Source organism: Heterodontus francisci, unplaced genomic scaffold (assembly GCF_036365525.1).
Source record: "Heterodontus francisci isolate sHetFra1 unplaced genomic scaffold, sHetFra1.hap1 HAP1_SCAFFOLD_1177, whole genome shotgun sequence".
Taxonomy (NCBI): Eukaryota; Metazoa; Chordata; class Chondrichthyes; order Heterodontiformes; family Heterodontidae; genus Heterodontus; species Heterodontus francisci.
The window spans coordinates 95,001-110,309 of NW_027141037.1; the positions used below are offsets into that span (position 1 = coordinate 95,001).

Sequence of the window (15,309 nt, forward strand, 5' to 3'; positions counted from 1 at the left end):
ACAAACCCACCAAGCAGGAAATCTCAGCTGCACACAGCAGAAACAAGGGAATAGAATCCCGACATATGTCAGCTTGAGTTACCTGTTCAGTGGTGGATGTGGGGCTCCCAATTGGAAAATCAGGATGATGGCAGGAGGTGGCTCACCCAGGCATCCCTTCACACTTGGGAACTTAGGCAGCCAACATCCAGCCCCAGGGTAGTGGCATGCACCCAGGTTAATGCTAGGTAAAAACCTCATAGCACAGGAGGAGACCATTTGTCCCACTACAATAGTGCTGGCAAAAAACTATTCTGGAGAATCACCTAAAATATACAGAGTATATATAGTCCATGTTGGTGTTCCTGTTCCACACGAGCCTCCTTCCCCCCTCCCCTTCATCTCATCCTATCAACATATCCTTCCATTCCTTCCTGTCTCATGTATTTATCCAACTTCCCCTTAAATCCATCGATACTGTTATCTCAACATTCCGCATTCTCCCCACTCTCTGGGCAAAGAAACTTCTCCTGAACTTCCTGTTACATTTAATCACAACTCCCCGTCCCACTCTTTTCCCAAGGCCCTGCCAATGATTACTTTCGTAGTGTTTTTCCAACGCCCTTTTGAGGTTCACTGTTGAATTTGCTTCCACCCCAACCTTTCACCCTGACCTTCTGAACTTTGGTAGGGTTCAGTGGCCAGTGAATGAGAAGCCCCAGCCCAAGGGTTTCAGCCCAAGCCCTCTCCATTGAGAAAGAAAAACTCTCTGAGAAGGATGGACCATCTGTGGCTCAGTAAGGAAGTTAAGGATGGTATCAAATTGAAAGAAAAGGTGTACAATGTTGCAAAGATTACTGGTAGGCCAGAAGATTGGGAAAATTCTAGAAACCAGCAGAGGATGACTGAAAAAAGAGGGAGAAATAGGAGAGAAAACTGGCAAGAAATATAAAAAAAAGGCAGCAAGAGCTTCTACAAATATATAAAAAGGAAGGGAGTAGCTAAAGTAAGTGTTGACCCCAAAGAGGATAATACTGGGGAATTAATAATGGGAAACAAGGAAATGGCAGAGACTTTGAACAATTATTTTGTATCTGTCTTCACAGCAGAAGACACAAAAAGCATCCCAAAAATCTGAGAAAATCAAGAGGCTAAAGGGAGGGAGGAACTTAAAACAATCACTGTCAGTAGAGGAAAAGTACTTGGAAAACTCATGGGCTGACAAGTCCCCTGGACCCGATGGCCTGCATCCTAGCCTCTTAAACGGAGTGGTTGCAGAGATAGTGGATGCATTGGTTGTAATCTTCCAAAATTCCCTAAATTTGGGAAAGGTCCCAGCAGACTGGAAAACTGCAAATGTAACACCTTTATTCAAGAAATAGGGAGACAGAAAGCAGGAAACAATCAGACAGTTAGCTTAAAATCGGTCATTGGGAAAATGCTTGAATGCATTATCAAGGAAGCATTAGCAGGACATTTACAAAATGATAATGCAATCATGCAGAGTCAACATGGTTTTATGAAAGGGAAATCGTGTTTGACAAATTTATTAGAGTTCTTTGAGGATGTTAGAAGCTGGGTGGATCAAAGGGAACCAGTAGTTGTAGTTGATTTGAATTTCCAAAAGGCATTCAATAAGGTGCCACAAAACAGGTCACTGCATAAGATGAGAGCTCATGGCGTATAGATATTGGTATGGATAGAGGGTTGGCTAAGTAACAGGAAACAGAAACTAACAGGGATAAAGGGGCATTTTCAGGTTGGCTAGCTGTAATTAGTGGAGTGCCGCTGGGGCCTATCAACTATTTCATATAAATATATATATATATTTTAATGACTTGGACAATGGGATGGAGTGCATTGCAGCCAAATTTACAAATAATACAAAGATAGGTGGGAAAGCAAGTTGTGAGGAGGACTCAAGGTATCTGCAAAGGGAGAGATTGAGGTGAATGCAAATAGGTGGGCACAGATTTGGCAGAAGGAGTATAATGTGGGAAAATGTGAGCTTTTCAATGGGTTCAGAAGAATAGAAAAGCAAAACATTTAAATAGAGAGACTCCAGAATGCTGCGGCACAGAGGGATCTGGGTGACTGTGCACATGAATCACAAAACGTTCGCATGCAAGTGCAGCAAGTAATTAGGAAGGCAAATAGAATGGTGGCCTTTACTGGAAAGAGTATAGAGTATAAAAGTAGGGAAGTCTTACGACAAGTGAACAGGGCACTGGTGAGACCACATTTGGAGTGCTGCGTACACTTCTGGTCTCCATATTTAAGGAGGGATATACTCACATTGGAGGCAGTTCAGAGAAGGTTCACTCGGCTGATTGCTGGGATGAAGGGATTGTCTTGTGAGGAAAGTTTGAACAGGTTGGGCCTGTACTCATTGGAGTTTAGAAGAATGAGAGGTGATCTGATTGAAACATATAAGATTCTGTCGGGGTTTGACAGGGTAGATGCTGAGAAAATGTTTCCCCTTGTGGGGGAATCTAAAACTCGGGGACACAGTTCTGGATGAGGAGGAATTTCTTCTCTCTGAGGGTGGATAGTCTGTGCAATTCTCTTCCTCAGAGAGCAGTGGAGGCTGGGTCATTGAACATATTCAAGGCCGAGTTAGATTTTTGATAGACACGGGAGTCAAGGGTTATGACGGACCAGCAGGAAAGTGGAGTTAAGGCCACAATCTGATCAGCTATGATCTTATTGAATGGCGGAACAGGCTCCAGGGGTGGAATAGCCGAACCCCTCCTCCTATTTCTTATGTTCTCTGTGTTTTTATTGTGGGCTGGGCTCACAGGGTCCATTCATAGTTTGAGGAGGTCTCAGTGCTCAGTGTGGTGATGAGCTATGGTTTGGGAAATATTCGAGGGGGAGGGGTCAGCGACTCGAGATTCATCCTGTGGCTGAAAGGTGGGATAGCAGTTCCTGAATAGACCGAGACTTGGCAATCTTGGATTGGGGGTGGGGAGAGGGAAGGAAGAGGCTGCTGGAATTGGGGGTTGCTTGGACATGTCAATACTTGGAAGGGAACAGGGTTGAGCAGCCTGGAGACAGAGTGGCTTTGAAAAGATAAGACAAATCTTTCAACACAAAAATTGCTCAGTTGGCAAATGACCTTTTGGGTGAACTTTCAACTTTTTGACTATGTTCGAGCCACAATCATTGCAAGTTGCAAAGTGTGGGTATTTAAGTGATAGCTGTGCCCAAGTTAACACTTGACGAGAGAAAAGCTGTTCAGAGTTTAGGTGAGATCTACCTGGAATAAACCTTTGGCAATTCTCTTCCCCCTCTCCGGCCCCCTGGGGAAGAAAGCAGATACATTTCTAAATCCTGACAGGAGGAGGCGGTATGGGCTAGGGCCTTTCCCTTCAACCTCTGAACTCTTGGCCTGCACAGGTTGCATGCTGAAAAATTCTGCTTACAGACTGAAAACTTTGTCCCACTTTTCTGATGTCAAAAATTCCAAAAGGCAAGGTCAGGCTAAGGCCTCGAGGGTCAACACAACAAACAGAAGTTTGCAGGGCTGGTGAGGCCACAAAGGCAGAAGGAGAAGCCTTTGGAGACATGGGAGCTGAAGGATAGACAAATGGGACAGTGCAGGATGGAATACGCACTGTGGAGTTTTGGATGTTCATGTTTTAACAAATCTGCTCTGGCAGGCTATTGAATTGGGAAATAAAAGAGAGATGGAGTGGTTTGGGAATGGAATGAGGACAAGGTGACTGAAGGCAGAGCCATCAGAAGTGAAGTGAAGGGACTGTTTGCTAAATGGACTTGTTGGTATTTGTAGAGTACTGTGCAGACAATGGGCAACCCTGGACACCTCCAGTTGTAAGGAAGGTTCAACAGCAGATCATGCATGATCCAACACTGAACTATGACTATTTACCTGTGCAAGGACTCCCAGAATTCAACCGAGCAACAACTGCCTTAATATTAGGCAAACATAGCATCGCCATTGTGGAAAAGAGGGTGAGTCTCTCACTTCATCAGCACTTTTAACATGTACCTTCAGAATTGCTAAACCAGCTCCTATTACACTGCTTGACAAGGGGAAATGTTGCTGTTTCCTCCGTCAGCCATCTCAGCGGTCATTTCGACTGCTGTCCTGTCCAGTTATCTTGCTTGTGAAGGGGTCTCCAGATTGCATGAAAACAATGTAGAGAGACTGGAGAAGGAACAAAAAGGATTTTCAAGGATGACACTGGAAGTGAAAGGCTCAACAGCCTGAGGCTCTTTTCTCAAGAACAGGGAAAGCTCAGGGGTGACCTCATGGAGGTCTCTAAGATGATGACAGAGTTTGATAGGGTAGACATCGAGAAGATGTTGAGGGTCATAGCATCCATACATGGAAGTGGAACACACGAGGGACAAAGGAATAGAAGGATATGCTGACAGAGTGAGATGAAGAGGCTGGTCTGGAGCAGAAACAGTACTTGGGCTGAATGGCCTGTTTCTGTACTGTAAAAACTGTGCAATGCTACAAAGTTAGGGTCTTCAAAGAGTTGGGGGAATAAATTGAGCTTTTTTGGAAATATTTTCAATGGGCTGTCTTTCAATCCAAACTTCTTTTGCATTTTGCTGACTGACTTGGACAAGTGTGGAAATCCAACCCAACTGTTGGTGTTAATGCTGCAGACCAGCCTCTTCATCTCTCTCTATCAGGATATCCTTTATCCCAGGTGTGTTTATCCAGCTTCCCCATAAATGCAGCTATATTATTACCCTTTTTTAAAATTCATTCCGTGGGGGGATGTGGGCGTCACTGGCCAGGCCAGCATTTATTGCCCATCCCTAATTGCCCTTGAGAAGGTGGTGGTGAGCTGCCTTCTTGAACTCTTGTAGTCCTTGGGGTTAGGTACACCCACAGTGCTGTTAGGAAGGGAGTTTCAGGATTTTGACCCAGCGACAGTGAAGGAACGGCGATATAGTTCCAAATCAGGACGGTGTGTGGCTTGGAGGGGAACTGGCCGGTGATGCTGTTCCACATGACCTCAACCATTCCCTGTGGTAGAGAGTTCCACATTCTCACCACTCTCTAAATTCCCTATTAGATTTATTAGTGACTCTCTTACATTTATGACCTCTGGTTCTGGTTTCACCCACAAACGGAACCACCTTCTCGATATCTATCCGACCAAATCCTATCATCCAAAATTAGGTCACCCTTTATGATCTCTCCCTCGTTAATCTTCCATACACTCTGTTTTTTTCTGGTGCTGCTATATCCTCTTGGTTAGATGGGTTCTCCTGATTGTCCACTCGAAAGCCAGTCATCACAGTGGGCTTCCTAAAAACGTTCGAAAACATGTGGTTTGGGGAAAAAAACAGCGTTATCTACTTGTCCTCACATTTTTCTCTCTCAGCAATGAAAATCCTTTGTTCAGAAACTTGCAAGAAAGCCTGAAGCTCAGTAGAGATTGAGTCATGTTAAGTAGTGGGTCCTCAGTTTGCAGAGGGGATGCCATACAGTTCAGCCACCTCAGCCCCCACACTCTGGAATTCCCTCCTTAAAACATTCTGCCTCTCCACATCCCTCTCCTCCTTTCGGAGGTTCCTTACACCCACTGCTTTGACCAAACACATTGAGATGTTTGATGGCACCTTATCACAATACAATCGAGGATACAGATTAGTGTGCACTGCTGATTACCTATGTCCCGATGGCAACACAAGGTCAAACTGAAAGGAAAGGAGTGGGGTGGCGGGGGAGATGAGAGTGTGAATTTCTGACTGGTGGTGCAAGAACACCATTGGAGAGGCTTCGCAAGTGGGTAGTCAATGACACATGACAAGAGCTGCTGTCAATGGGGAAAAAGCGGGAATAGAGAAGTTCATTGAGAGATTTCTAACCATGTTGTCATCTACTCCTGCCCTCTCTCAGGCTGACAGTATACAAGTACCTGGTGGTAATGCTGCTCTGTCCATAGCAGCCCAGTTTCTCAAACAGTGGTACACCATCTGTCACCCCAAGGCAGCTGCAGTCTACGTCCCTCTCCCTTCCTGGGGTGAGTCCGTCTGTCATTCAAGAATCAATTTGTACTGAACATTACTTTGCATTTTTACTTGCAGTGCAGTGTTAATGGTTAGTTTTATCACAAATTTACATGCATTAACAATCCGTATTTAGCAAGGTCACACTGTGCAATAACTTCAATCTTTGGAAAGCTCCCTCATATAGTGACAGAACTGCAAGTGTCAGTGAGCAGCACTGCCAGCTTGGGGTTTGAAGGTCGGAGGTTGCAGTCCCAGCCAGACTCTGACGCATATAATCCAAGCTGAAAATTCCCTGACTGAGGGTGTGCTGCACTGTCAGAGGTGCCACCTTTCACTTTGACATGAAACCAAAGGCTCCACCTGCCTTCTCAGGGATGTAAAAGATCCCAAAGCCCCTTTTGGAAGAGCAGGCGAGTTCTCCCCAGTGCCCTGACCAATATTTACCCCTCAACCACCGTCACCCAAACAGATAATCCAGTCATGATCTCACTGCTATTCTGGGATCTTGCTGTGCACAGATTGCTTGCCACCTAATTTCCTCTATTACAACTGTGATTCCACTTCCAAATTTGGACATTGACTGTCAAATTTGGGACGTTCTGAGTTTGTGAGAGATGCTATATAAATGCAAGATAATGTTTGTCTTGACGAATCCATGTTAAGATCCAAATGGCATCGCCCTTGTACCTGATTATCGAAGGGTAAAGGATGTCGTACAAACATATGAATTAGGAGCAGGAGTAGGCCACTCGGCCCCTCGAGCCTGCTCCACCATTCAACAGGATCATGGCTGATCTGATTGTATCCTCAACTCCACCTTCCCGCTGACCTCCGATAACCTTTCAGCCCCTTGCCAGGCTTTAGTCCGTTAGTCAGTGATGGCAGTAAGGGTCAGAGGGATGGTGAAGTTAAAGCCCATCTTGGGACAGTGTGCATTCCTGACACTGATGTCAGTCTGAATTAAACCAATCCAGTTGAGGGAGGGGTGAGACCTTGCTAAATTTGTCAATGAATGCCAGAGAAAAAGCTCTTGAACTGCTGGCAAGATTTCCGACCGGGAATAAGCTTGGTTTGTTTTGTTTTGGCAGAGGCTCCCATGTTTGCGTTTCACAGTGCTGGATTTCAACATCTTTTCAAGTATCGTTACTGGGACAGTGTTAACCTCTGCTTCGCCACTCAGCAGTGGCTCGAAGACCTGGAGGTATCTGAAAGTAGACGGGTTACAACCTTGCAGGGTGGGCTATCAGACACTTCTTCACCAGCAGATCTCCCGTCAGAAAGGGAGTCAGATAATGTGGCATTTCAGGAAAAGAGCAAAGAAGGTTTTACAGAGCAGATGTCTAACTGTACAGAATTAGCTGGAGTGGGGCATCTAACACTGAACCCCATTTGTTAGACTTCTTCTCCAACCCTTCAGCTCAGGAACATCTGTGTGCGATCAAGTGCTGGGAGTACGAGCTGATAAGGCGTCAGTGAGAACCCCCGGGACGACTGACTGATGGGATCATCAGTCTCTCTCGACAACCCCTGAGATTTAAGATGCTGGCTGAGCTGCTGAAAATTTGCAGCACTTTCTGTTATTGTGTCATGAGATTTAAGGATTGAGAAAGAAAGAGAGGAACAGCGAAGGGAAGTATCACTGACAGAAAGAGAAATAAGTGTAAAGAAAAGAAAGATTGGGTTATTGGAGAAAAGAAAAGAAAAAAAAAAAGAAAGGATAAGTTAGGATAGTATGTCAAAAATCTGCCCTGAAGCTCTCTGAACCATTTGGTGCCTGCACCAGTTTAAATTATTCCATTTCCAGGCTGGAGAGTTTGCATCACAGGAAGAGAAATCTGATAGTTCCAAGATTCCTTACGCTGTTAAGTGCCATCCTTATCTTTCCGTGCTTTAATTGACAAGTAGAAATGCTTCAATTCACAGGGATGCTAGGGGAAAACTGAGCTTTTTACAATGACCACTCAATGCAACAGCTACAGCAGATTCTAGTGATTCACAATTCAATGGCATATCTCCTACTCACCACAATTACATTCATGAAAGCACGCAAATTAAACTCACCATACCCTTGTCTGCAATTTGCGCCTGAATATTTTTGAACAAGGTTTAGGTTGATTTGACAGACATGAAAAGGTTTGAACAACGCCTTCGGGTTGAAGGGGGAATGGATTGATGCGGAGATTAAACTTTCTGTTAGGAAGAGCTGGAGGGCTTTTTTTCCCCACCTGTGCATCACATGTGTCTTTCTGCTCCTTCTCCAGAATGCACCGGAATATTCCATTGTGGTGTTGCATATTGCAGCCCATTGGCCGACTGCCATGGACCCAACCTCTGCAGAGTGGAGGCAGACTGCGGAGGTCATGAAGGTGAGGGGCGAAACGCTATTCGAGGGTGAAGCATATCCTACTGAACACCACTGGCACTGCAATGTTCACCAAGGGGCAGTGGTTGGCACTCCCTCACAACGAGAAGGTTACGGGTTCAAGTGCTGTTGGCGGACATAGGCAGAAACATCCAGACTGACACTCCCCGTGCAGTACTGAAGGAGTGCTGCACTGTCAGAGGTGCTGTCTCTGAAATGAGCCACTAAACCTCGGCTCTGTTTGACCTCTTGGGTGGATGTCAAAAATCTCCTGGCACTATTGGAAGAAGAGCAGGGGAGTTCTCCCCAGTGTCCTGGGGCCAGTATTTCTCCCTCCGTCAGTATCACTATGACAAATCATCTCATCATTATAACGTTGCTGTTTGTGGGATCTTGCTGTGTGCAAATCGGCTGCTAAATTTCCAACGTTACAAAAGAAGCGACATTTCCAAAGTACAGCATTGGCTGGAAAGCCCTTTGGGATGTTGTGAGGTTGTGAAAGGCACTTTATAAATGCAATTCTTTGCACTCCAGTCTGAGTGGGGTTAACGTTCACTGACTTCCCCATATTGTTCAGAGTGAGTTGGGTGCAGCAGGGACAGGTGTCACGGGAAATGAGTGTGACACTTGCAGAAAGATATCATCATATATTTTCAGTGATGATCTACCTTCTTGTCCAGATCGAATGATCAAGATAGTGAGAGCACTGTGAAAGAGTTCACAAAATCGGTCCATAGAACCACCTAGTGGCCAGAGCCTCCAACTCTTTACATGACCGGCAACAGATTGCCAATCCAACTGACTGTTTGCAAATCAACCTCTGGGAAACTTGCAAAACGGCCCAGGTCTGTCTCTGAATCTCCCTGGGGCTCTCTCTCTCTCTGTCTCTGTCTCTGTCTTTCTTTGTCAATCTCCCTGGGGCTCTCTCTGTTTAAATAGTAAATAGTTGGGTTTCTCGGAGGGGGATGATATCAACAGAGTAGAACAATGTGAGGGAACGGGACAAGTAGCAGTTAACATGTAGTTAACAGGTTTCTATCAGGGGTGCAAATACAGTTTAATCAAAACAGTTCAGGACTTCTAATCAATTCATTGGCTCTCAGTACAGCCACATTCCAGGTAGGTGGCAGACAGGCCACCAGACAATGTCAACCCTGGTCAGAATTCCTTGTTCTTAGATATTCACAGTACTGACATTCACTCTTACAATGGCAAGTGCACAGGTTCAATTTTTCTACAACTCCATGCTTTCCCTTTGAGTGCTTGAGAATATTCCTGTGAAGTCAGACTCCTCCGCCATCAGCCATGTGCACTGACTGGGAGAGGGAGGGGCAGCAAGAGTTTGGACTGCCAACCTTTGTTAATGTGAGTGCCAAGCAAAGGGAGATACCTGCCTGATGTGAGAGCCACTAAGGTCAACGGTCACATCAGGACCTCTGACAGACAATTGTACAACATCAACAGGCCATTCGGCCCAACTAGTCTGTGCTGGTGTTTCTGCTCCACACGAACCACCCCCCCACCCGACTTCCTCTCTCCCTGAACAGCATCCCCCGAGCTTTCTTGCTTCAGGTCACCACCCATCCAGGATTGTCCTGGGCTCCTCCGGAATTAATAACTGGGAGCCACCGTTTCCATGGCTAACACTCAGTCCGAACGATGTAGGTTCAAGTCCCTTTCCAAAAACTTACACACCAAGTTCGAGGCTGACACTCCACTGCATTCTGAGAGAGTGCTGCACTGTCAGAGGTGCCGTCTCTCAGATAAAATGATAAATCGATGCCCCACCTGCCCTCTCGGCTGGATGTGAAAGATCCCATGGCCGCGATTGAAAAAGCAGGAGAGTTCTCACCCTCCATCAACATCACGGAAACAAATTATCGGTTTTTCTCACATTGCTGTTTGTGGGATCTTGCTGTGCACAAATTGGCTGCTGCGTCTCTGATATGATAACATGACCTCAAAAATGACTTCATTGGCTGTGAAGCACTTTGGGATACCCTGAGGTCATGAAAGGTGCCATAGAAAAGCAAGTCTTGGTTTTCTCCTCTTGTCCTGGGCAGTGCTGTGGGCAGTTCCTACATCCCAATGTTCCTCACTCCCATTTGAAACAAATTGCATATTTAATGACTTTTCTTTGAAGATATTTATTGAGTGATCGAAGGGTACTATGAACTAGTGAATGAAAGAATTTCAATGGGGATTCAGGAACAGAGAGACTGGGGGCTGCATGAACACTAATCTTTGCGAGTCTCAGAACAGGCTCGGAGAAAGAACATTGGAGATCCTTGGCTTTCTGAATCGAACTACAGAGTACAAAAGCACGGAAGTTATGCGGAATCTTTCTCCCAAACATCTTGGGCTTCAACTGGAGTATTGTGTCCAATTCTGGGCACCACACGTTCAGAATGAGGTCAAAGCCATGGAGACGATGCAGTGGAGATTGACGAAGATGATTCCACGGATGAGGGAATTACAGTTAATGTGGAGAGACTGGAGGAGAAGCTGGGGTTGTTCTACTTAGAGCAGAGAAGCTTAGTGAGAGATTCAGTCGAGGTCATCAGAATCCTGAAGGTTCTTCGCAGAGTTTGATAGAAGCAACAAAAGGCAATTCGCTAAAAGTACCAGAAGCGACAGCATCAGTGTTATTTATGGCACATGAGGAGGCCACTCGGCCCATTGAGTCCATGTTGGTTCTCCACGGAGCTATCCAGTCAGTCCCACTCGCCCTCCCCCGCTCGATCCCCATCGTCCTGAAAATTTATTTCCTTCAAGTGCCCATCCAGTTTCCTTCTGAAGTCAGTGATTGTCTCTGCTTCCACCACCCTTGTGGGCAGTGAGTTTCAGATCATTACCATCCACTGTGTATACATGTTCCTCTTCATCTTAACCCTGCGTCTCTTCCCTCAAAGCTTCAAAGTGTGCCCTCTACTCCTTGTACCATGAGTTAATGGCAATAGATTTTCCTTGTCTAACTTATCTCAGCCTGTCATAATCTTGTACACCTCTATTAAATCTCCCCTGAATCTCGTTTGTTCGAAGGGCAATAGCCCCAGCTTCTCCAACCTGACTTTGTAACTAAAATCCCTCATCCCTGGAACCACTCTGATAAATCTCCTCTGCACCCTCTCAAGGACCCTCACATCCTTCCTCAAGTGTGGTGATCAGAACTGGATTTAGTACTCTAGTTAGGGTCGAACCAAAGCTTTATAAAGATTCAGCACAGCTTCCCCCCTTTTCACAAGGAAGCTTTTTCTTCCCACTGCAAGTTGTGATTGGGAATCTACAGTCTGAAAAGGTCATAGACTCTTGGTCAATTCATCTGCCTTACCATAAGACTCCTTGGTGGTGAAAGTAGATGCAATAACGTTGTTCAAAAGAAAATTAGATAAATACTTCAAGGAGAAAGAAAGCTACAGGGCTATGGGAAAAGAGCCAACACAGTCTTGCTGGGCTGAAGGGCCTCCATCTGTGCTGTACCAGTCTATCATTCAGGGATAAAGGACCTGGAGATGAGGAGAAAAGCTGTTTAACTGGGCAGAGACAGGAGGTCATGTGTCAAACCTCTAGGTTTGAGGTACAAATCTCACATTACCTTGCATCCTTATTGTGCCAATGCAAAGTTTGATTTCGTCCCCTGGTTTGTTCCTTGACTGGGGAAAGGATTTGGCCGTTGAGTCAGATTGTTTACTTGAAAAAATATTTGCCTCCAATGTCTTTTGTGCTGATGAATTTTCTCCTTTCGTTTTCAGAGGAAGAAACATTTCCCCTTCTTTTATATGACAGCTCAGGGTCTGGCCTCTGGACACCTCGGTCGAGATGCATGGCCTGTGCGACATTTTGTCACGGAGCGCTTTGAACTTTTCTGTGCTCAGTCGTTTTCCAAGAACTTTGGCTTATACAGTAAGTTGCCTTCTCTATTGAACATCAAGGGCTCAGATGAACAACATCAGTGTCTTCTAGATAGAAATGAGTGTTCCCCCATCATGACACACGGATTGCCTGGTCACTTTGAGCGTGTTGTTAGCCTGACAGGACTACACTTCGACTGCTTTCCACAGTAGCAGATCAGAGAAGCATCCAAGAAGCAGGACAAGATCGAGAGACAGAGGTCGGAATGGAGAAAGGGACAGAGTTGAAGTTAACGGTACAGTTAGAGTGAGTGGTACAGGCAGATACATTGTGCTGGAGGGCAGGAAAATATCCCAGGGTGCTTCAGAGGAGTCTAATTCAAACAACATTTGTCACTGAGCCACAGGAGGAGATATTGGGACAGCTGACCAGAAGCTTGGTCAGAGAGGGAGGTTATTAAAATTTAAAGAACATTTTAAAGGAGTAGAGAGAGAGAGAGACAGGGAAGGTGAGGAGGGGAGGTAGGGAGGGAAATCCAGAACTTGGGACAAGACAGCTGAAGGCATGACCAACAATGTTGGGGTGAACTAAGTTGGGGGATAAGTGGCCAGAATTGGAGGTGTGCAGAGATCTCGGAGGGTTGTCGGAGGTTACAGAGATAAGGAAGGGTAAGGTCATGGAGGGATTTGAAACTCCGTATGAATTTTTAAATCAAGATTGAGGTGTTGATAGAGTGAGAGCTCATGTAAGTCAGTGAGCACAGGGGTGATGGGGGGGTGACAGGACTTGGTGTGAATTTGGATACAGCCAGGAGAGTTTTGGAAGAACACAAGAGTGCGTCACTTTCTACTCCAGTGAAGAAGACAATCGATCCCTTCATTCTTCACAATCATGGGGTGATAAAGAGGTCAGTCAGAGAGCAATAGCACGAAGATACACACCAAGTTTCAGAAAGATATACTGTACGGAGATGTTACCCTTTTGAAAACTGGGCCAGCCCATTCATCTGCTCATTTTTCCCTTTTCCTAGATGAAAGGGTCGGAAGTTTGACAGTAGTATCCAGGGATAATAACACCCTCGTCAGAATTCGATCTCAGATGGAGTTAATAGCACGATGCTCATGGTCAAATCCTCCACGTTTTGGTGCCCGTATTGTAGCAACGATACTTAATAACCCAGCCTTCTTCGCTGAGTGGTGAGGGTCTATCTTATTGATGAGAGATGAGAAAGTCGAGTGTGTTGTGATGAAGATGTTGTTGATTTGTATTCAGGTTGTACCTGGTAGTTGAGAAATGCCATATTTGAGTCAACCATCATCTCGACCCCCACTAATGTTCCATTTCGACCACTCCCGACGATGTTGCTTCCTCTAATCAGACACAAGTCACAGTCAATGGACGAACAGTGTGCTTTCTTCCCGAGACCAAAGGACTCAGCAACAAAGACTGAAAAAATTACAAGAATACAAGAAATGGGAGGAGGCCATTCGGCTCCTCGAGCTTGCTCCCCCATTTGACAAGATCACGGCTGATCTAACGAGGGTCTCGACTCCACTTTCCTCCCTGTCCCCCTTGTCTATCAAAAATCTATCTAACTCAGCCTAGGGGTATTCTATATCCCGTAAAACACACACTAGGGGTATTCTATATCCCGTAAAACACACACTAGGGGTATTCTATATCCCGTAAAACACACACTAGGGGTATTCTATATCCTGTAAAACACACACTAGGGGTATTCTACACCCTGTAAAACACACACTAGGGGTATTCTATATCCTGTAAAACACACACTAGGGGTATTCTATATCCAGTAAAACACACACTAGGGGTATTATACATCCTGTAAAACACACACTAGGGGTATTCTATATGCTGTAAAACACACACTAGGGGTATTCTATATCCTGTAAAACACACACTTGGGGTATTCTATATCCCGTAAAACACACACTAGGGGTATACTATATCCTGTAAAACACACACTAGGGGTATTCTACATCCTGTAAAACACACACTAGGGGTATTCTATATCCTGTAAAACACACACTAGGGGTATTCTATATCCCGTAAAACACACACTAGGGGTATTCTATATCCTGGAAAACACACACTAGGGGTATTCTATATCCTGTAAAACACACACTAGGGGTATTCTATATCCCGTAAAACACACACTCGGGGTATTCTATATCCCGTAAAACACACACTAGGGGTATTCTATATCCTGGAAAACACACACTAGGGGTATTCTATATCCCGTAAAACACACACTAGGGGTATTCTATATCCTGGAAAACACACACTAGGGGTATTCTATATCCCATAAAACACACACTAGGGGTATTCTATATCCTGGAAAACACACACTAGGGGTATTCTATATCCCGTAAAACACACACTAGGGGTATTCCATATCCCGCAAAACACACACTCGGGGTATTCTATATCCTGTAAAATACACACTAGGGGTATTCTATATCCTGTAAAACACACACTAGGGGTATTCTTTCTTCTTTTGGGCCTCCTTATCTCGAGAGACAATGGATACGCGCCTGGAGGTGGTCAGTGGTTTGTGAAGCAGCGCCTGGAGTGGCTATAAAGGCCAATTCTGGAGTGACAGGCTCTTCCACAGGTGCTGCAGAGAAATTTGTTTGTTGGGGCTGTTGCACAGTTGGCTCTCCCCTTGCGCCTCTGTCTTTTTTCCTGCCAACTACTAAGTCTCTTCGACTCGCCACAATTTAGCCCTGTCTTTATGGCTGCCCGCCAGCTCTGGCGAATGCTGGCAACTGACTCCCACGACTTGTGATCAATGTCACACGATTTCATGTCGCGTTTGCAGACGTCTTTATAACGGAGACATGGACGGCCGGTGGGTCTGATACCAGTGGCGAGCTCGCTGTACAATGTGTCTTTGGGGATCCTGCCATCTTCCATGCGGCTCACATGGCCAAGCCATCTCAAGCGCCGCTGACTCAGTAGTGTGTATAAGCTGGGGGTGTTGGCCGCTTCAAGGACTTCTGTGTTGGAGATATAGTCCTGCCACCTGATGCCAAGTATTCTCCGAAGGCAGCGAAGATGGAATGAATTGAGACGTCGCTCTTGGCTGGCATACG

The 15,309-nt window shown here is 45.5% G+C and overlaps 1 protein-coding gene across 1 annotated transcript in view; it reads left to right on the forward strand.

The window, feature by feature from the left end:
- Positions 1-13,393, forward strand: part of LOC137361879 (aspartate aminotransferase, cytoplasmic-like) — a 17,105-nt gene extending 3,712 nt beyond the window's left edge. The window contains exons 2-7 of the mRNA XM_068026481.1: positions 3,773-3,954; positions 5,867-5,990; positions 7,068-7,180; positions 8,241-8,345; positions 12,094-12,244; positions 13,224-13,393. Of these exons, the coding sequence (XP_067882582.1) occupies positions 3,773-3,954; positions 5,867-5,990; positions 7,068-7,180; positions 8,241-8,345; positions 12,094-12,244; positions 13,224-13,393 (845 nt within the window). The remainder of the gene's footprint in view (positions 1-3,772; positions 3,955-5,866; positions 5,991-7,067; positions 7,181-8,240; positions 8,346-12,093; positions 12,245-13,223) is intronic.
- The last annotated feature ends 1,916 nt before the right edge of the window (positions 13,394-15,309 follow it).